Source organism: Micropterus salmoides, unplaced genomic scaffold, assembly GCF_014851395.1.
Source record: "Micropterus salmoides isolate LMB-PRFRI ecotype aquatic unplaced genomic scaffold, ASM1485139v1 Ms_hic_scaffold_4, whole genome shotgun sequence".
NCBI classification, from domain to species: Eukaryota; Metazoa; Chordata; class Actinopteri; order Centrarchiformes; family Centrarchidae; genus Micropterus; species Micropterus salmoides.
In genome coordinates this window covers 9,014,432-9,035,016 of record NW_024043372.1, presented here as the reverse complement: position 1 = coordinate 9,035,016, position 20,585 = coordinate 9,014,432, and the positions used below count along the sequence as shown (strand labels likewise).

Genomic DNA, 20,585 nt, shown 5'->3' with positions numbered 1-20,585 from the left:
GTGATTGAGGACTCTCTAGGACCTGAAAATACTCATTTCTACATTAATGTTAAATTGATAAATGTCTTTTAGGAGCGGAGGTCAATCAGGAAGAGCAATTTATGGTGGACACAAAGCATGCAGGCGGTCAAGGTCGCCTGGAGGTGGCAGTGGTGAGTGTCCAGGAATGCTATAGCTGATAACACTTGTTATTAGGATAGATTAATTGTTTGTTTTTGTATTTTCATGGGATTAGTTAACAAATTAAAAATACAGAATATCCCCAGGCTCACTGTCTTTGTGTGTGTTACTAGCTGAGTCCCAGCCAGCGGGCGGTACCCTGTAAAGTAGAGCCTCAGCCTGGTAAAGCAGGTGTCAGTCTGGTCCGTTACACCCCCACAGAAGAGGGTGTCCATGCTGTCAACGTGACTTACGATGGACACCCCGTCCCTGGGAGCCCCTTTCCTGTGGACGCCCAGCTGCCTCCAGACCCGAGCAAGGTAACATCAGCATCTAATCCTTAAGGCGGTTCTTACGGAGGCAAGGAAACGTGGTTGTAGAGAAAAAAGATCTTGTTGTTATGCCCTGTGGTCTTTTTTGAGTGACAACAACTCTCGTCCCCCCTCCAGGTGAAGGCGTTTGGTCCTGGTCTGAAGGGCGGTTTGGTCGGAAACCCGGCAGAGTTCACCATTGACACCAAGGGCGCTGGCACCGGAGGTCTGGGGCTGACGGTGGAGGGGCCGACCGAGGCCAAGATCGAGTGTTCAGACAACGGTGACGGGACCTGTTCCGTCTCCTACCTGCCCACCGAGCCCGGAGACTATCTGGTTAACATCCTGTTTGAGGAGGTCCACATACCAGGCTCGCCATTCAAAGCTGATGTTCAGATGCCATTTGACCCCACTAAGGTGGTGGCATCCGGGTCGGGCCTGAAAAGAGGCAAGGTGAGGGTCCAGAGAAGAAGATAGACCGGCGAGCTGAGGCCAAAGAGTTTTCACCAATTAAAATCAGTTCACTGAACAGATTTTGGATCCGTTTTGGTTAAATTCAGTTATCACATTGAGGTTTTGTTTAAAACTAGAGCAATTAAGCGTCTCAATTTGCTACAGCTCTGAGGACATTAATGATTGTCAGAAGATGAATTCTAATCAATTTAAGAAAACTTGTGGTATGATTTGGCAATGGCAGTGTTGAATTGTTATCCACGAACACATCCACTTTGATCCCTCACGTCTGTTTCCTAAAGGCAGTTTAATTTTGAATATTTTGCAGGCTTTACTCTCATTTCTGCCTATAAATAACCACTGATGTTAAAGGATGCAGTTAATGTTTTTTGGTTTATGTTAAAAAGATGTTCTTGATTTTATAGGTTGATAAAAGTTGTGCCGAGTGTTTCAGTTTAACGTTTAAAAGATGTGGTTGAAGTTTAAAAGCTGCAACTCATTTTAATTGACTTTGTTCAGGAAAAGCTCAGCGTGTTACCTTGTTTGCCGCCTTTTATAGACCGCTGTTGGTCTGTGGTTCTGCTGTGTGAAGGCGTCAGCTAGAGGGACAGAAAATTCATTACTCAGAAACCATGTTACCCAGATCTTAAACGGAGGATAAACTTTATAGAGCTGTTGCAATTAGTACTTGCTATATAGAGTTTCACTGAGGTCCGTGATGCACAGCATCACTGACAGGCCAGGACAATGTTTTCCACCAATGGGCAACAGTAAAGCAGCAACTATTGATTATTTTAATTATCGATTAATCTGCCCGTTTTGTTTGTTTGTTTGTTTGTTTGTTTTTTGATTAATCGTTTGGTATATAACTTGTCAGACAGTGGAAAAATCCCCATCACTTTTTTCAAAAACCTAAATTGACTTAGTTAACATCCTGTTTGAGGGGGTCCACATCCTGCGCTTGACATTCAAAGCTGATGTCCAGATGCCCTTTCTAAGGTGGTGGCATTAGGATCGGGCATAAAAACAGGCAAGGTGAGGGTCCAGAGAAGAAGATAGACCGGCGAGCTGAACATTCAGCAGTTTAAATTCGTACATTGCTCAGAGGCTCATGGGTTTCTTAGTATTAAGAGCCATCCACCATACTAAACTGGTGGAAACATTTTTTCAGAAACAGTTAAAATAATTCAAAGTGATGGCAAGAACATCAAAATGATATCACCGTTAGATCGTTCAGGAAGACACCAGTGCGTTCTAGTGAACATTGAGATCATTAAAAGAAAATTACTTCCATCCCGTTCCACTTCTCAGCTATGATTTCCAAAAATTATATTTTCTTTGATACTTTGCCAGTTTAAACAAGAAACTGTCCATTACAATATTTAGCAGTAGTAGCCAGTATAAAGTCTGATCCAGCTGGTTGTGTCTGTGCAGGTTGGAGAGACCAGTGTGGTGAATGTAGACTGTTCCCGGGCCGGACCAGGACAACTCAGCCTGGAGGCTGCACTAGACTCCTCTCCGAGCAGTCCTGCTGGCTCTGCACCAGGCTCTGGTAAAACCGACACTGTTTTGATTCACCTGGAGCCAGTATATACACTATAAGCTAAACACAAGCATACTGGTGGCTCTACATGTTTCATCCCATTAACTACAAATCACATCCATTAGTTGCAATATATATTTAATTTCGTCTAGGCAGTCATTGGTTTCAGTTCATTTCTGTGCAAGTCTGGATGCAAACACTTGAACCTTGCTGCGAGTAGATACCAGTCATCATCCTGTATGATTTTAAAGGCAGAGTTCCATATTTTAATATGCTAATTCACTTTACATAAGTAACATGAGAAGATCAATACAACTGTCCATTGTATTGCTGCAGGTCCCAGTTTTGTGTCAAGATGTCCCCTTTGAGACTCACTTCACATTGAAATAACCTAAAGAAATTGCTGGACGTGGAAAACCACAAGAATGGTTCACCAAATTCTACAAAAGTGTTCAGTTCTGTGATATAAGTGTAAAAACTTGACTGTTTGTTCCAGGTGTTAAAGCTAAGACAGAGGTGGTGGACAACAAAGACGGGACCTACACTGTGACCTACGTCCCCCTGACTTCTGGGATGTACACCCTGCTGCTGAAGTACGGGGGCAAGACCGTCCCTGGTTTCCCTGCCAAGGTGATGGTGGATCCTGCTGTCGACACCTCCACGGTCAAAGTGTTCGGACCTGGAGTGGAAGGAAAAGGTGCACTATGGTCCATCTGAGTCTGTGTGTAGTTCTGTTTAGTTAGTAGTTAGTGAGAAAGGGAGGCATTCATGCACGCAAATTCCTTATATTGTGCTTTCACATAAACACAACGATCATTAAACATTTTACATTTTGTTTAAGGAATGCTGGAGATAACACAACAACAAGCTAAATCCGTAGTCCACAATGTTAAATGTAAGCAGTTCATATAGATTGTTTTCTTGGTCTTACATATTTCACCTCTCCTCCAGGTATTTTCAGAGAAGCCACCACAGAGTTCACTGTGGACGCCCATTCTCTGACCCGGCGAGGTGGCGAACACGTGAAGGCGGAGGTCAGGAACCCATCCGGAGCGCTGACAGACTGTCTGGTCAACGACAAGGCCGATGGGACCTACAGGGTCGAGTACACTCCTTTTGAGAATGGTAAAACACCTGCTGCACAAGATTCAAGACAGAAAAACATGCACGTTAAACATAAAGCATAAAAACTATTTTACTGTGATCTAAAACTCAGTCATCAGCTGCTCTCTGTTTTGGTTTGTATTTAAGGTGTCCACAGCATCCACGTTCTGTATGACGACACACCGGTTCCCAAGAGCCCGTTCAGGGTTTCTGTGTTGGAGGGATGTGACCCCAGCCGGGTGGTGGCTACAGGCCCCGGGCTCCAACAAGCTCTGACCGACAAGCCCAACAACTTCAACATTGTCACCAGGTACTGTTGGTAGCAGACGTGCAGAGACCGTTTGAAAGCATACAAGTTTTTATTCATGGCTAATTTTGGATGTATTGATCCTTTACCAGAGGGGCAGGTATCGGCGGACTCGGCATCACTGTGGAGGGTCCATCAGAGTCGAAGATGTCTTGCAAAGACAACAAAGATGGCAGCTGTAGCGTAGAGTACGTTCCTTTAACTCCCGGCCTCTACGACGTCAACATCACTTATGGAGGAGAGCACATCCCCGGTGAGATTTAGATGTTTCAACTTTTATGGAGTATTCTGCTGGCGACTAATGCCATTGTGTAACTTTAAGATTGGCAAGATTGTTTGTATCTTAAAGGATCACTCCGGTGTTATTCTAAATTTTTGTATCATCAACACATTCCATAAAAAGACCAAACAATATGTTGACTTTCCTGCCCTGTCTGAAGCACATTTGGTGGTAAATCTGTAAAAGCATCTCTATGTAGTTTTATTTTCAAAAAGGCTCAATTTCCTTAAACAATTGGTCACCGTAGTTTTTACCAACATTGCTCAAACAGGATTAAATTGTGCATCGGTAGGTGCACTAGTGAGTTTTTGTGTTAACAGGATGGTGGATATGGGATTGAGTCAAAATAAACTACAGCGTTTCAGCAGTGTGGCTCAACAATAAAGCTTGCACAGAGGAATAACATACAGAAAATAGTTAAAAGGATGAATTTATTGTTGGTTTGGGTCTTTTTATGGAATTTGTTATAACATTATGTTGGCTTTGCCCTCATTTCTGCCTATAATCAACCACTGGTGTTAAAAGATGTTTATGTTAAAAGTATGTTGTTGGTGTTATTGGCTGATAGAAGTTGTGGCGAGTGTTTAAGTTTAATATTTAAAGATGTCGTTGAAGTTTAAAAGCTGTGACTTGGTTCAGGAAAAGCTCAGCACGTTTCCTTGTTCGCCAACTTTCATAGACCGCTGTTGGTCTGTGGTTCTGCTGAAGGTACACAAAGCTTCAGGATGCAAAAAAAACACATTACCCAGAAACCATGTTGCCCAGATCTTAAAAATATATCACCAGGATAAACTTTAAAGAGCTGTTCCAATTGGCCAATAGCCACAGTAAGGCTGCAACTAACGATTATTTTCATTATCGAATAATAAGACGGTTATTTTCTCGTTTTCTCGTTTGGCTTATAACTTGCCAGAAGCCTAAATTGACGTCTTCAAATAGCTTGATTGCTATATAGCACAAAGAAGCTGATGGGAATGTCATTAGTTTTGCATGTATTTTAGGTTTAGGACCATACTGACATTTTGACCTCATGGTGAGGAAAAGTCAGGGGATCAACAAATACGATTCATCCTCTGGAGACCATGAATGTCTGTACAAAAATTCATAAAATCCTTTTAGTAGTTGTTGAGCTATTTTCAATCTGGAGCAAAGTGGTGGACTGACAGACATTTGTGGCTGAAATTAGATGAAAGTAGAAATGTGCTATATTAAAACACCCTTAAGTGATTAAAAATATCCTTTTCAAAGTAACATTGGACTAAATTCTGTCTGCTGTCTTCACAACAATACATGGTCAATTTCTTGCATCAACTTTGGTAACTAGTTAAAAAAAATAATATATGCAACATGATGGTGTTTGTGAAGGTAATAAAACTAAAATGTTTCTATATCATCGTAAATATTTAACGTTGTTGGTCTAATTAGCCATATCTGTAGCACACAAAGTATTTGTTTTCATTCCTTTTGTTTTTGTGGCTCAAACTGACATTTCCTCTTCCTGTTTTTTCCAGGAAGTCCATTCAAGGTCCCAGTTAAGGATGTGGTGGACTCCAGTAAGGTCAAGGTGTCTGGTCCCGGTGTGGGGTCAGGGGTTAGGGCCAATATCCCACAATCCTTCACGGTGGACTGCAGGAAGGCGGGCGTGGCCCCACTGGCTGTGGCAGTCACCGCCCCTAAAGGCGCCGCAGTTCCCGTGGAGGTGACCAACAACGGGGACGGGACTCACATGGTGTCCTACACTCCAACAGTGGAGGGACCGCACTCTGTGGCTGTCAAGTACGCAGAGGAGGACATCCCACGCAGGTACAGAGCAGTACTGCATGTTGGGGAAGCAATAGTCTCTTTCAGGAGTCAGTTGTTTAATTTAAAGTCTAAATCAGATTTGCAAAATTTGTGGTAAAGGGTTTTGTTTTTTTTGTTTTTTTTAAGGCTTTTCCTTTTTGTTTGGTTTGTCATTAGTTTTCTATTTTTATCTCCATTTGAGCAGAGGGTGTCTCAATGGTTCTTTGTTGTGCTGTAGAGTAATAATCTCTACATTCTTTTTTTTTTTTAAACTTGGAATTCCTTTTTATTACAAAATTAAACTAAATTGGGGGGAAATTTAGAAGATGTTATTTAAAGTTTGCCTTGTGCTCCAGCAGAAGTTCTGTTTTCCACTGTATTCTGGTCCTGGTATTCATTTATAAATAAGTGCATGTTTTTGGTGGCTGCAGTGTTTGTGGTGTGAGTGCCACACTCAGGAGCATGTTGTCCCTGAGGATCAGTGTCTGTGGTAACGGTGTCTGTGGTCTCTTCAGTCCCTTCAAGTTCCGGGTTCTGCCAACTCACGATGCCAGCAAAGTGCGAGCCAGCGGGCCGGGTCTAACCAGTGGCGTCCCTGCCAGTTTTCCCGTCGAGTTCAGTATCGACGCCAAGGACGCTGGCCAGGGCCAACTGAGCGTGCTCATAACTGTCAGTAACACACATAAACACACAATTCCAATTATACACACAAAGAAAAGAAGACATCGCACTTTAACTTTTGTCCTCCTGTCTTCCTTCCTTTTTCTTCCCTCCTTCCTCTTCAGGACCAGGATGGTAAACCTAAGCAGCCCAGTATCATTGACAATGGTGACGGTACATACCAGGTATCTTATATCCCTGACCGTGCGGGCCGGTACAACATAGTCATAAAATACGGTGGTGATGACATCCCTGCATCACCTTATAGAGTCCGTGCCGCAGCAACCGGAGACGCCAGCAAGTGCACAGTCACCGGTATGTGACCACTGATGAACGCATGAAAAAACATAAATGGAAAAAAAAAAAAATCTAATAAAGCGTCCTGCTTCCCTCCCCAGGTCCAGGTGTGGGCCCCACGGTGGCCATTGGCGAGGAACTGGGCCTAGTGGTGAACGCTAAGGGTGCTGGGAAGGGTAAGGTGAGCTGCGTAGTGGTTCAGCCCGACGGCAGCGAAGTGGAGGCCGAGGTGATGGAGAACGAGGACGGCACCTTCGACATCTTCTACACGGCGCCGGCACCTGGAAATTACGTCATCTACGTCCGCTTCGGAGGGGAAAACATCCCACGCAGTCCCTTCAAAGTCATGGTGAGGGAGGGATGCAGAATTGTTTGTTTTTTACACTCTGATTAGGGATCCAAAATGGGTTCACTTAAGCCAAGGTGGTCATCTGCTGCATCCTGAAGACATGAGACAGATGGGGATCTCACTGTGTTTGCCTTTATTGATTTGACTTGGGATCCAAGATGGGTTCAGTATTTAAAAGAGTACCTGTATTTTTAAACTCTCGTGTATACGGTCCATGTGGTTCTAGATTTGTGTTTGTGTCTTCCAGGCAGCCACAGGTTCAAAAAATAAATATTTTTTGATTAATTAAGGTGGATGCAGATGAACTTTCTAACCCTGCGCCTTTAGGTTACACACTTTACCCACAAGGCCACAGGAGTCTGTCAGTGTGTGTGTTTGTGTGTGTCGCATTTTCCCAAACCAGTCTCTACACACTTGCCCTTCACCACAGTTTGTCCCTACGCATAGTCACTGTGTGGTGGAGAACAAGTAAACTGTAAGACACACTTGTGTCTCTCATGTATGAGAAAACCATTTTTAGACATCCATTATATTATAATGGTTTTTTTAACAGTTTTTATAGATGTGGAATCAACTTTATGATCATTTTGGAGGATGTAGTTTGTGGTGATGTTGAACTTCTACTTGAATGCAAAAGATTCCTGGATAACCTAGAATATTTTGGAAAGCATGAAAGCTATGAATTAGAATAGTAATATTTTGACATTTGAATGAAAAATGTGAAAGGAGTAGCGAATGCACTGGCAGGTGTTTCTAATATTCACTCCACCCAAATGATGATATGAATGGACGAATGACAAGTTGTAGACTCACGCTAACTGGCTTGAAACGAGGAACTTCCATGTTTACGCACAAAGAGGGAGTGGATGGAGCAAGCTGGGTGGGGGTGTGTGTGCGCGCGCGCACAAGGTCAGATGTTAACCGTTACTGTAATGTCTTCAGGCTACTGATGAGGTACCCTTGATCCAGGAGCAGAAGTCTCGACAGCAACAGGCCGGCGCCCCTGGAGCTGGCTTCCAGCCCTGGGTACCCCCAAGACTCACTCACTCACTCACTCACTCACTCACTCACTCACTCACTCACTCACTCACTCACTTGCTGTGTATACACGCACTAGCTTGAACATGCCATATATGCACTTGTGATTTTGTTAAAATGACCCTAACAAAACTTGTTCGGCACATTGTGCACAAAAACAAAACACACACACATAGAAACACACACTGCTCCCCTCTTGCAGGTGAATGGCTGCTGGTTAAAACTTGACCCCTCTCTCTCTTCATTCTAACGTGTACTCGCTCGCCCGCTTTGCCTCCTTCATGTCATCGCTTCTCTTTTTCTTTTCTCAGCCAATGGGATCGCACCAAACATCTACACACATTAATATAAAGGCTATGCTACGGTTACAGGATTCTTTTTTTTTTTCTTCTTTCCTGCAGGGGGTGTGTTGTGGTGGTTTCTCTCTGTCTCTTCCCTCTTCCTCAGTGCACTCTTCATCACTGTGGCTGAATCACAGTCACCTCATCATCATCCTCTTCCTCCTACTTCATTGCACTACACTTCGCAGGATGTCCCTGTGTGGGAGCGGGGCTTCGGTGCAGCAGCAGCATGTTTCTAATGCAGTTTGCCGAGTTGGCCAGGAAGTTGCTTTTATTGTTTGATGCTTTAAACTCTCTGTCTTCTCCAGGTGACATCAGACAGCTACACGCCAAACAGCAGTAGCATTAATGGAAGTGGCTTCAGGCCGTTCGACATGGTGATACCTTTCTCCTTCAGGAAGGGAGAAATCACCGGTGAGATATAATTCTTTACCATGGTTAACCATCCTAGTTAAGCATGCTAACATTTGCTAATTAGCACTAAATACGAAGCACAGCTGAGGCTGAATGGCAGTTTTGAATCTAACTCAATCAAATAATATATAATAACAGAAAAGTCATATGGAATCTGTCTCTAACTCTGACCCTCTCTCTCTCTCAGGCGAGGTGCTGATGCCTTCAGGTAAATCAGCTCAGCCGCTGATCTCAGACAACCTGGATGGGACGGTCACGGTGCAGTACTCCCCCACTGAGGCCGGCCTGCACGAGATGCACATCAAATACAACGGCACACACATCCCAGGTCAGCGCACGGACACACGCACACGCACACACACGCACGCAGCTCTCTTGTCAGTGTTAGAAAGGTGAAATGGAGACACCTGGTGTCCAGCAGCAGGAGAACTGCAGCCTGCTGTCTGACATCAACGTCAGGATGTTTGGACACTAACGTAATAGTCAGGCTGAAATGGAGAGGCGTTTGAGTGATTAGGTCTGTGTCTAAGCTAAGTAAGAAAGGTGTGTTTATATTTGTGATTAAAAAGTGTGTGTATGTGTGTTGGGGATCTGCAGGAGAAAACTAACAACCAGCCTGGCGGTGACATCACCCCCTGAGCTTACGCGTGCGGTTGATGTCACCATTTTAGCTTTATTATACAGTACATGGCCAAAAGTATGTGAACACGTGACCATTCCAGCCATATGTGACTTAGAACATGTGATTCTTACATCATGGGCGTTAATCTGCTGCTCTAACAGCCTTCACACTTCTGGGAGGTCTTTCCACAACATGTCGCTCCCATTCAGCTACAAGCATTAGTCAATTAGTGAGGTACACTGATGTTAGGATGATAATATCTGACTCACAGTTCATCCCAGAGGTGTTTGATGTCTGTGCAGGCCAGTCAATCTTTTCCAAACTAAACTGGGGAAAAAGAGTCTTTATGAACCTGGCTTTATGTACAATGTCATGTAGAAACAGGAAAGGGACAAACACAAACTGTTGACACAAATTTAACAGAACAATATAAATGAATTGCTTACTCCTGCATCATGAGCCCAAACCAAAGTACACTAAAGTAAATGATTCCTGAAACGCCTCCAGCATGAGTCAGGTTTTACTTTACCTGTAGTTTAAATGCTTTGTGTTGTACTGATATTTATTGTGTGTGTTTGTTGCAGAGTCTCCCCTTCAGTTCTATGTGAACCACGCCAGTAGTCCCAATGTCACAGCCTACGGTCCTGGTCTGAGCTATGGCGTCGCTAACAAGACGGCCACATTCACAGTCTTCACTGACGAGGCCTCTGAAGGTACGTTGGCTCCAGGAGGAGGAGAGTTGGTACGTTGTTGTCTGACAACAGTAGGAGCCGTGATGACAACATTAGTCAAATGTTTTAGTGTTCATGGTATTTGTTAAAGTTGCTCATTTGTGGCTGCAACCTAACAGTATAGATATCTGTCTTTAACATTCCTTAGTTGCAGACAGAAATGGACCCTGACGCTGCATGATACCAAACAATACTGTCCAGTGAAAACATGTTTTCCCAAAGTGTAAAGTTTTGTTTTTTTAGGAAGCCTTGTAAACCTAGTGATAAAGCACTTTGTTTAAAAACCTGTGAAGGTGAATATAATAGGTGAATAAAGTCTCTCTGTAGATAAATTGATGCACAAGTAAAGTAATATATATAATTATTCTTTTGTTCTTTGAAGTCAGTGAAACAGAAGTTAGTTTCTTTAGCTAGTATCTCAGCATGAAACACAATCTGGGCAGGGTTTAGTTACTAGACAGATTTGAATAAAAATCTTTAGATGTCATTGGATCGCTCAGAAGTCACGTGGCTTAGTGAACAGACGACGCTATACGAAGCTGTGGAGGCATATGGAGCTTTTGAGCTGCTGAGGACTGTTGGCCACATTTGCTTTTACAGTTTTACCAGCTGAAATCCAAACACACACCTCCTACTGTGATATTGCTCTGCTAGCTACCCGCGATCAAACGGCCAAGTGTGGTCTTCCTATGATGTTGGCTCGTCACCCACATCACAGTTGGATACATTTATGTAACCACCCCGAGTTTAAGATAAGTAATCAAAAATAGTTTCGGTTTTACAGTGAAACTTAATCATTTTCATGTTAAGAATACTCAAATTAATAAACGTGTGTTTAAAGACTGGGTGACATGAGAACCATCCCTCTATTTTCTCCTCCTGCAAAACTTTTTTTTACATAACCTCTCCTGAACTCAGGGGCATATACATATATTTATCGAATCAAATGCGATTTGGGATGTCTAGCTAACCACGCCCATCAAATAAGAGATTCTCCAATGATTAAACGTAGCACAGAATATTTGATGAAGATAATGTGCTTGCATGATTCTTGCTATTTCTGTGTTGTATCCACATGGCTAAATGCCCTTTTATTGTAAGTCGCTTTGGATAAAAGTGTCATCTAAATAAATGTAACCACCCGTGATCACTAGCTTGTAGGTTGTAGTAGCTAGCAGACCAAAAACTATTTTGGTGTCGTGCAATAATGTTTTCATTTCTCCCTCATCCTCCAGAGGTGTGGAGGCGGTACTTGCAGCAGTAGTGACAGTATTTGCAGTACTAATATTTGTAATGGTATAAATGTAGCAGTTAAATTTTATTTATTCAGTGTTTTGGAAAAGGGGTTTTATTTTTGTTTAGATTTTAGTAAATCAATAATTTCCAGTTTCAAATATTCAGTTTGTCTGACCAATTTGTCTGTCTGTCCAGGTGGTCTGGACTTGGCCATCGAGGGTCCGTCCAGAGCAGAGATCACCTGTGTGGACAACAAGGACGGGACGTGCAGCGTCACCTACCTGCCCACTCTGCCCGGAGACTACAACATTCTGGTCAAATACAACAACGATCACATCGCCGGCAGCCCGTTCACTGCCAAGATCACCGGTGAGAGTCCGCAGCGACACACTCCGCTACACAAACAGGCAGATTATTAATGATCAATGATCCAAGACCTTGACAGCAGCACTGCAAAACAAATTTATGATGTAGAAAGAACATGAAAATATCTCATATTTTTGTTTTAAGGCCCTCTGGTTAGGTGATTAGTTGTTTTTCTTTTAATGTACATTTGCTTTCAAGAAAAAGTCCATACTTAGAATGACCAAAGGTGCCCATTCAATACATCGAGTTGAAACTGGATATATACTCAATTACTGTACTTCTGAGGTACTTGTATCCATGTTATGCTACTTTATATGTTACACTTTTAATTTCTGAGAGAAAGATAATACTAACTGTAACTCTACTACATTTATATGGCCGCTGTAGTTACTTTGAAAACACCTGTGTGGGTGTGCAGAGCCTTTAATATGCAACTGCTCTGGCTGATTAGACATAGATATACGTTGACTGGAGCTGTACCGTGACTTACATGATGTGTCACCAAATCTTATGTACTAATAAGTTGTTCTGCCCCAACAGATGCAACAAAACAACAAAATGGTGAGAAAGATGTCAATTAAGCACAGTTTGTACATCCACATACTGCCCTGAGAAGGTCTCATTTTACAAACATATGAAGCATTATTAATTAAAGCAGCAACATTAAAATGCTGCTTATGCTTTAATGCATCAGTAATAACTGATCAGAAGTGCTTTTACTTTTGATACTTGAAATAAATTTTCCTGAAAATACTTGCTTTTCCTTTTGAGTGCAGGATTTATGGAAAGTCACACTCTGCTATATTCAAGCTGTACTCACCGAGGAGCTAAAATTTCATAAGGGTGTCTTGCCTCTGTGTATGTATGTTTTGTGTGTTTCAGAGGACAACCAGCGGCGCTCTCAGATCAAACTGGGCTCGGCGGCAGATTTCTCTCTGGATATCAATGAGACGGACCTGAGCCTGCTGACCGCCAGCATCAAGTCGCCATCCGGCCGGGACGAGCCCTGCCTGCTGAAGAGGATGGCCAATAACCACATCGGTAATACACAAACAGAAAAACACGCAAAAAACTAATTAATTTCAAGTAAATAAAGTTTCTTATGTGTAAATTTGGATCCGTATCCACCCTCTTCTCTTCCTACATCTCCTCTTTTGTTCCACTCCCTCCTCCTTCACAATGCTTCCTATTACCTGTTCTCTTCCACCTCCTCTTCATTTTTCTCCCATTATTCTTCCTCCTCCTCATAATCTTCCCCTCTCTCCTTCCTTCTTCTTGATCTTCATTTTCTGCTTCTTTTCTTCCTCTGTCCTTCCTCTCATTTCCTTCATTTTCCAAATTCCCTCATCTTTTCTTCTTCCACTTTTCATTTCCTCTAAATTGTCAATCTCCCTACTCTCTTCTCCTGCTCCCAGGTATCTCCTTCATCCCCCGCGAGGTGGGTGAACACCAGGTCAGCATCCTGAAGAACGGCCGTCATGTGGCCAACAGTCCCATCACCATTATGGTCGTCCAGTCTGAGATTGGGAATGCCAGCCAAGTCAAAGCTCATGGTGACGGCCTCGTCCAGGGAACCACCTTCACCAACGCCAGCTTTGTGGTCGACACACGCGAGGCTGGTCAGTACACAGGACTTCAATCACCACACCTGTATTTAATCGTTAACATTTTTTTGTTAAACTTTCTTAGCCATGCAAGCGGCAATGGTTTCTTGATGGCAACTTCAGCGCCACCATGAGGTTCAACATTTGTGGTTAAGAAGTGTCTCTGGAAATATAAGATGGTTTGTCAGGAGATCGGGTATACATTCATGTCCATTTTAGGATTAACTGTAATAACTTTGGGGATTCTGACCTTATATCTAGCGCCACCATCGGGCCAAAGTTTGTTTGTACAGTACTTTAGTTTATTACCAAATACATGCAAAACTCAAGCCATCAGCTTCACTATGCGTTTAGTGTTCATTACAAAATCCTAGCATGCTGAACATGGTAAACATTATACCTGCTAAACATCAGCATGTTAGCATGCAGACTTTAGCATTTAGCTCAAAGCAGTGCTATACCTACGTACAACCTATGTAGGCTCTTGGTTGAAGGTTCTTGTCTTTTATCAGTAATATTGTATTTATTACACTTACATTGTACTCACTAAGATCATTTCGGAAATTAGGGGATATGATAACATCACACAAGTCTGACAGCCATCTGTTTTCGATGCCAGCCAGTGTTAGCTTATAATTACTGTATATCTGTGTGCGCGTGCCCACAGGTTATGGCGGTCTGGCTCTGGCTGTTGAAGGTCCCAGTAAGGTGGACATCCAGACAGAGGACATAGAGGATGGGACATGTTGCGTCACCTACTGTCCTACTGAACCAGGAAACTACATCGTCTCAATCCGCTTCGCTGAGGAACACGTCCCTGGTAAAAATGAATGATTTTCCTTTAATGATTCAATGTTGGTGGGGGGAAAAAAAGATTATGAAACAACCATTTGTTACAATTCCTTGTCTAGAAAACACGCTATTGATTAAAGGTCAGGTACTTTTAGGAAGAAAACCTAAATATTCTGTTCTGTGTGATTTTTAATGAACTATAAAAGAATACGTGTTTTCAGACGTATATTGGTGTGTATGTGTTTGCCAACAGGAAGTCCGTTCACAGTGCGGGTGACAGGAGAGGGTCGTATCCGGGAGAGCATCACCCGACGGCAGAGGGCGGCATCCGTTGCCAGCGTGGGGAGTGTGTGTGACCTCAGTCTGAAGATACCAGGTAAACACACACACAAGCTTTCTTACATTGCTAATCTGACGGCTCGTCTGATTGGCAGTCCTACCTCTACCGTCCCTGTTGACGCTCAAATAGTAATAGCATTTTGCCTCAATGTGGCACAGACTGTCCGCGTTCTTTCAGGCTGAAATCTGAAGACAACCTTCAGACTGAAAACATCCTGCGTCAGAGCTGCTCATCCTCTTTTTCTAAAACTATTTCCTCTTTGAACTTTCTCTTGGTTCTGTCTGTCCCTTACTGCTGCGCTGTACTGACTGAAGTCTTCTGTCCTTTCATAATGTCTTTTTTTTCCTCTTTCTTTCCCTCTTCTTTATCCTTCTTTGTCTCACCCTGCTTCCTGCTTGTTTTTCAATTTCACATTTCTGTTCTTTTGCCTTTCTTGTTGTTTTTCTGCTTTCCTGCCTTCTGTTTCTTTCCTTAATCTTTCTTTTCTCCCACTTCCTCCACCATGACTCCCTCTTTTACTCCTCCTTTGCCATCTGTCCCTGTCTCCAATCGTTTCTTCCCTTCTCCTCCTCCTGCTGTCCCCCCCTCCCCCTTTTCGTCGTCCTCCTTCCTGTAGTGAGCTGGTTCCTCCTGGTCTTGTCTCGGCAGCTCCTCTCTCACTCCCCCTCCCGCTACTACTGCTCCCTCCGCTGGTCTGGAAGATCCAGCGGCCGTGGGACTCGTTACTCTGTCGTTGCCCAGGATCAGAGCCTCTCCCCTGGGCGTGTCCGCCTCATCTCTGGCCTCTCCGGTCTGGTGCTGGCGGGGGGGCACAAGGGCAGCGAGGGGTGTTTGGCTCGTTGATGCCCGCAGCTCGATGAGTGGTGCCGGGGTGGAGGGTGCGTTGTAGAGCCCTAAGGGGGGGGAAATGATGGGGTTGGCAGCAAAAGGTTTGCAACATGCTTTTAATAAGTTGCTGTGTGTGAGAGAAAGCTTAAGAAAATATACCTCATCTGTTTCCGGCTTTACTTTGTTTTGGTTTTAGGGCTACATGCTATTTATTTATTATTTGTAATAATGACAAGAGTGTCAATGTAATGGTCAACCCTGCTATATTTAACATTTGTAAAGTTTTCTGTTGGATCAGCAGAGTGCACTGCAGGAGAAAGGTTTTATCAGTTATGTGATTAACTGGAAAAACAGATGCTACCTTTTCATGATCATGTCTTCCTCCCGTTTATTTCATCTTCCACCTGATCCTGTTTTTCTCCTTTTGTTTCCTGTTCTTGTCGTCTCCTCTCTTCACCACCACCCCAAATTCAATTTATTTTAGCTTTAAAAAGATGCTAAGAACCAATCATTAAGAGTTACAGGATAAGGTGAACAGTAAATCATTTAGCGAGTACACAAAGAAGTAATAAAACTCTCTCTCTTTGCAGCGATCGACATACAGGATGTTACTGCCGAGGTTACTTCCCCCTCTGGAGCCAGGCAGCCCGCCGATCTGGTTGCAGTGGGTAACGACACCTACTGTGTGCGCTTTGTGCCCACGGAGATGGGTGTGCACAGCGTGAGCGTGAAGTACAGGGGTATGCACGTTCCTGGTAGCCCCTTCCAGTTCACTGTGGGGCCACTGGGAGAGGGCGGGGCCACCAAGGTGAGAGCAGGAGGTCCGGGACTGGAGGGAGCACAGGCAGGAGTGCCAGGTACACACACTCTTTACATTGAATACATGTATTGCCTAGTTCCTAACCCCCATCAGAGCTACCTGCCTGAGCTACAAGGATAAATCTGGTGATATTCTGTTTTTTTGTTATCAACAAATCCCATGAAAAGACAAAAACCCAAATTGATTGTTTTGTCTGTGTATCTAAAAGCCTGATGTATTCATCTGTACCACAGAGCTTCATTGATAAGTACTGAAAACACGAGTGAGTCACACTGTTGCACTGGGTGACATGTTGGCATATAGTCCCCATAAAATGTCCCGACTGAGTAATGTTTGCTTAAAAATGGCCACAGATTTTAGCTTTATTGCGCTTAAAAAAGAAAAACATTATGCATTTGTGATTTATGACAAACTGAGTCCCACAGATTGGCCAGAGAACTCCAAAAGACGGACATAGAGCGTTGGTTTTAGTCTCTTTATGGGATTTCTCATCAATAACAAACACCAGCCTCATTTAACCCTAATCTGTAACACAGAAGTCTGTGTATTGTGGATTTGAAGTTTTCTTATATCCTCTCTTTCACCAGCTGACTTCAGTATCTGGATGAGGGAGGCGGGGGCTGGTGGTCTGTCCATCGCCGTGGAGGGACCCAGCAGGGCGGAGATCTCCTTTGATGACCGCAAGGACGGATCCTGCGGCGTCTCTTACATCGCTCAGGAGCCTGGTACACAAGATACACACAGTTCACCCTGATGTTTGTTCACAGACGTATCTCTTTGAGTTACATTCTCGCCTCCTCCTCTCCAGGTGATTATGAGATTTCGGTGAAGTTTAACGATCAGCACATACCTGACAGCCCCTACCTTGTTCCCGTTGTTGCTCCAGCGAACGACGCTCGGCGCCTCACTGTTGCCGGCCTTCAGGTGAGGCATGAGGAGACACCTCCACACTCGGCCTACCCTGCCTTGTTTAAGGGTGCTGGGGCACAGTTGCATAAAAATGTGATGCCAGGAGCAAAGACAGACTTTTTCTCCCAAACAGAGAAGATGAACTGGGTGTAATGGTTCGACTGGTTTGGATTTTTGATCAAACACAAGTTATGTTAATTCATATTGGGATCATCAAGTTTCTAACTGCTGCTGGTTAAAAAATCCACTTTAAAGACCCGTCTGGCAGATTATTGCACCCAAATCCCACTTGTGATGTTTAAAAACTCAACACAGGTCATAGTTGCGTCTATGAGGAAGTGTATTTTCAAGAGATGTAATTTATACAATACATGTATTTTCTTGTTTCCACTGCAACAAGAAGAAAATACATGTAGACTCTCAACACCTGAATTTGTTTTACATTTAAAACTGAAAACAACATTTAAGTCTGGCTAAGCACCAGCCTTAAATAACCCATATCAGTCAAACCCAGTTGTACAGATGGTAAAAGTATTTGGATTTTCTTTATGCAACTGGCCTCATGGATGTGACCACAGCCAGGCAGAGTTTCTCTGTGAAACTGACACTTTGACCACAGAGTGGTGCTAAAGGAAATATCATGGAGAGTCAAAAATAGAAATGGTTCATCCTTTTTTTGGACAAAAGGCTCTAAGGGCTTTAATTCATTGACCACTAATTAATTATACCATTTTTATATAATATGTAAGTGAAAAATGTCAATTGAAATTAATTTTAATTAATTAAAAAATCAGGAAATCCTCACATTTGATAAGCTGGAACCAAAGATGATCAGCATTTTTGTTGATCACACCTAAAGAATGAATGGATTTATTATAGTTGTTGAAGACTGCACCAGTCGACTAATAGATTAACCAACTAATTGTTTATTGTTGAGTTGAAACAATTTTGAATGCTGTTTCTGTTAGCATCACCCTGAGGACAAAATGTTGACTTCACAAATAAAATGTCAAAGACAGATTTCTTTGACATTTACTGAACACATGATGAGATTTAGAAGCTTTTCATGAAGTTTTGTCACAATGTGGTACAAGAGAAAAGGTCAGGTACTGGTCTGGAAATCATCCCGTTTTTTGCCTGGCTCTGGTCATCCCTCTTCTGTCTGGTGTGGAACTGCTGGTGTTTCTCTTGTGTTTCATTTAAAGGCTTTTAACAGCACCATCATCTTCATCAGCATCGTCAGCTCCCTGGTTGACTAGCTACAGCAGACGGAGGCAGGCCACAGCGAATCGCCTGCTTTTAGAGACTGTAGTTTGTTTCCCGTCTGTAGCTGTAGATGAACCTCTGCTCTGTCTGCAACGCTGTCATGTATTAGTTAAATGTGGGTCTTATAGTACAGTCAACAGATAAAGTGCTGCTCTCTTAATTACAAAATACTTAAATTAGGTTTAGTTATTAAGCTTCAATTAGAGCAGCATGACTTAAAGAAAGTCAATAACGCGATTTGATTATAATGGAATAAATGGTAATTTGAGTCTATTTGCTTAATTATCAAGGAATGTGTGAAATACTGACAGTTTGAAATGTGTATTTCTCAACTTGAACAAAGTTAAACAACATTTATAATAAGTAAAACAGAACATGGGGAGTGTGTTGCTCTACAGAGGAGGCAGCTAGAAGGAGCAAATATTGGCATACTTGCATCCTGTCTCGATGTACATCTGTCTACTGGAGAGTCTCTATCCACAACCTGGAGGAGGAACTGTACATGAGTATATTAAATGAAGAGTATAATGTTTAGTTAACAGTTTACATTTTATACTAAATTTATATAATAGTATACTTTTTTACCACTTGTTGAGTATTAAAACTATTATAGCTGTTTCATTTTTGTGAGTTTTTTTAAATTTAATCCTTGTTCAAGCAAAAGGCTCTACCATTGGTCTCTAATTTGTTAATGCTAAGAACTAACTGGTCAATAATCATGTTGTTCAACATTTAATGATTTGCTGTAGCACGTCAAACTTGTCCTGCCCCATCCAGGTTGTGATTGGCCGGTTGACAAAAAGTGACCAACAAGCACGTTGGCTCTATGAAAAGTTGAACATGTTGAACAACAAAATGCACCGATTCAACGTTAAATGGCCAACGAGCCAAACATAAAAACCTTCCTTCTCTGTTTTCTTTGTCTCACACACTTTTACTGTTTCATTAAATCGCATACTTTTTGCGGTTTTGTAATCGCACATGACATTGCGATCAGATTAATTGTGCAGCCCTAGCCTCAATAAGAGAATTGGCACGGAGTACCTAAAACAGTCAACTACAGAAAGCTGTTAAATGTCTGATCAGATTCAAAATAGTATTGTTTGATTAGATTACAGTAACTTTGCCAATTTAAGAAATGTATTTTATCAATTCTTGTGCAGTTGCTTTTGCAACATTTAATACCATAATAAATTATCATACTACATTTTATTCTGTTATAAATTAGCAATAAAACTTTTTCTTTTATCCACCCTGATAATGCATGTAAACTTGCATAACAAGACATCTGTACAGAAATACCAGAGGAACGGTTGAGGTCATTTAACAACCGTATCCCCATTACATAGTTTGTCCACCAGAGAGCACAAACAAGTTCATTTTTTACACTTTAAATGTCCCACTCGGTACAGCTCTTCATGTCAATTCTTCTTTATCAAAAATGTTAACATAAAAATGAATAGCCAGCAATATCAGAATTTTTAAGAGTCTAAAATGCTGTAAACCATGTCAGATTTATTGAGTACTTCCTTAAACACTGTACTATAACACTGCAAGATTGTAGTGTAGTCAATTGGTCCAACTCTGCTTTTAACACTGGCCTCTGTCTGCTGGAGCTGCACCAACAGGGGCTCAGGTAAGAGTAGAAGATGTCAAATATAAATGAAGAAATTATAAATAAAAACTGTTGTTTGTATTACTTCTACTAATTAAAAGAGAGTTGTTATATGCATGTTTTGATGTGATTCTTTCCTGTTGTTAACCTCTTCATCCCTGTAATCTGACTCTGTGTCTGACGTTGATAGGAGTCTGGTTTGAAGGTGAATCACCCAGCATCCTTTGCGGTGCGTCTGAATGGAGCGCAGGGCAAAATGGCGGCCAAAGTCCACAGCCCCTCTGGAGCTCTGGAGGAGTGCGTCGTCACTGAGCTGGAAAAAGGTCAGTATGTGTTTTCAAGGAAACGTACATCAGACAGTCCCTGCTTTCAGTCCTGTTGCTCTTCACAAACACAGCACAATTATCTGTAAGGGAGG

At 42.5% G+C, this 20,585-nt stretch overlaps 1 protein-coding gene across 3 annotated transcripts in view; it reads left to right on the top strand.

The window, feature by feature from the left end:
- Nucleotides 1-20,585, top strand: part of LOC119885789 (filamin-B) — a 71,823-nt gene that overhangs the window by 47,169 nt on the left and 4,069 nt on the right. The window contains exons 21-46 of one of the 3 annotated variants that reach the window (XM_038696015.1): nucleotides 73-152; nucleotides 294-479; nucleotides 609-923; nucleotides 2,358-2,475; nucleotides 2,963-3,163; nucleotides 3,418-3,591; nucleotides 3,718-3,880; nucleotides 3,970-4,130; nucleotides 5,669-5,960; nucleotides 6,455-6,608; nucleotides 6,725-6,914; nucleotides 6,998-7,245; nucleotides 8,188-8,271; nucleotides 8,933-9,038; nucleotides 9,226-9,366; nucleotides 10,245-10,373; nucleotides 11,823-11,996; nucleotides 12,534-12,554; nucleotides 12,876-13,034; nucleotides 13,409-13,612; nucleotides 14,265-14,417; nucleotides 14,643-14,765; nucleotides 16,148-16,414; nucleotides 16,965-17,102; nucleotides 17,186-17,301; nucleotides 20,358-20,490. In XM_038696015.1, the coding sequence (XP_038551943.1) occupies nucleotides 73-152; nucleotides 294-479; nucleotides 609-923; nucleotides 2,358-2,475; nucleotides 2,963-3,163; nucleotides 3,418-3,591; nucleotides 3,718-3,880; nucleotides 3,970-4,130; nucleotides 5,669-5,960; nucleotides 6,455-6,608; nucleotides 6,725-6,914; nucleotides 6,998-7,245; nucleotides 8,188-8,271; nucleotides 8,933-9,038; nucleotides 9,226-9,366; nucleotides 10,245-10,373; nucleotides 11,823-11,996; nucleotides 12,534-12,554; nucleotides 12,876-13,034; nucleotides 13,409-13,612; nucleotides 14,265-14,417; nucleotides 14,643-14,765; nucleotides 16,148-16,414; nucleotides 16,965-17,102; nucleotides 17,186-17,301; nucleotides 20,358-20,490 (4,230 nt within the window). The remainder of the gene's footprint in view (nucleotides 1-72; nucleotides 153-293; nucleotides 480-608; nucleotides 924-2,357; nucleotides 2,476-2,962; nucleotides 3,164-3,417; nucleotides 3,592-3,717; nucleotides 3,881-3,969; nucleotides 4,131-5,668; nucleotides 5,961-6,454; nucleotides 6,609-6,724; nucleotides 6,915-6,997; nucleotides 7,246-8,187; nucleotides 8,272-8,932; nucleotides 9,039-9,225; nucleotides 9,367-10,244; nucleotides 10,374-11,822; nucleotides 11,997-12,533; nucleotides 12,555-12,875; nucleotides 13,035-13,408; nucleotides 13,613-14,264; nucleotides 14,418-14,642; nucleotides 14,766-16,147; nucleotides 16,415-16,964; nucleotides 17,103-17,185; nucleotides 17,302-20,357; nucleotides 20,491-20,585) is intronic. The other 2 variants (XM_038696016.1, XM_038696017.1) reach the window with 2 other exon arrangements.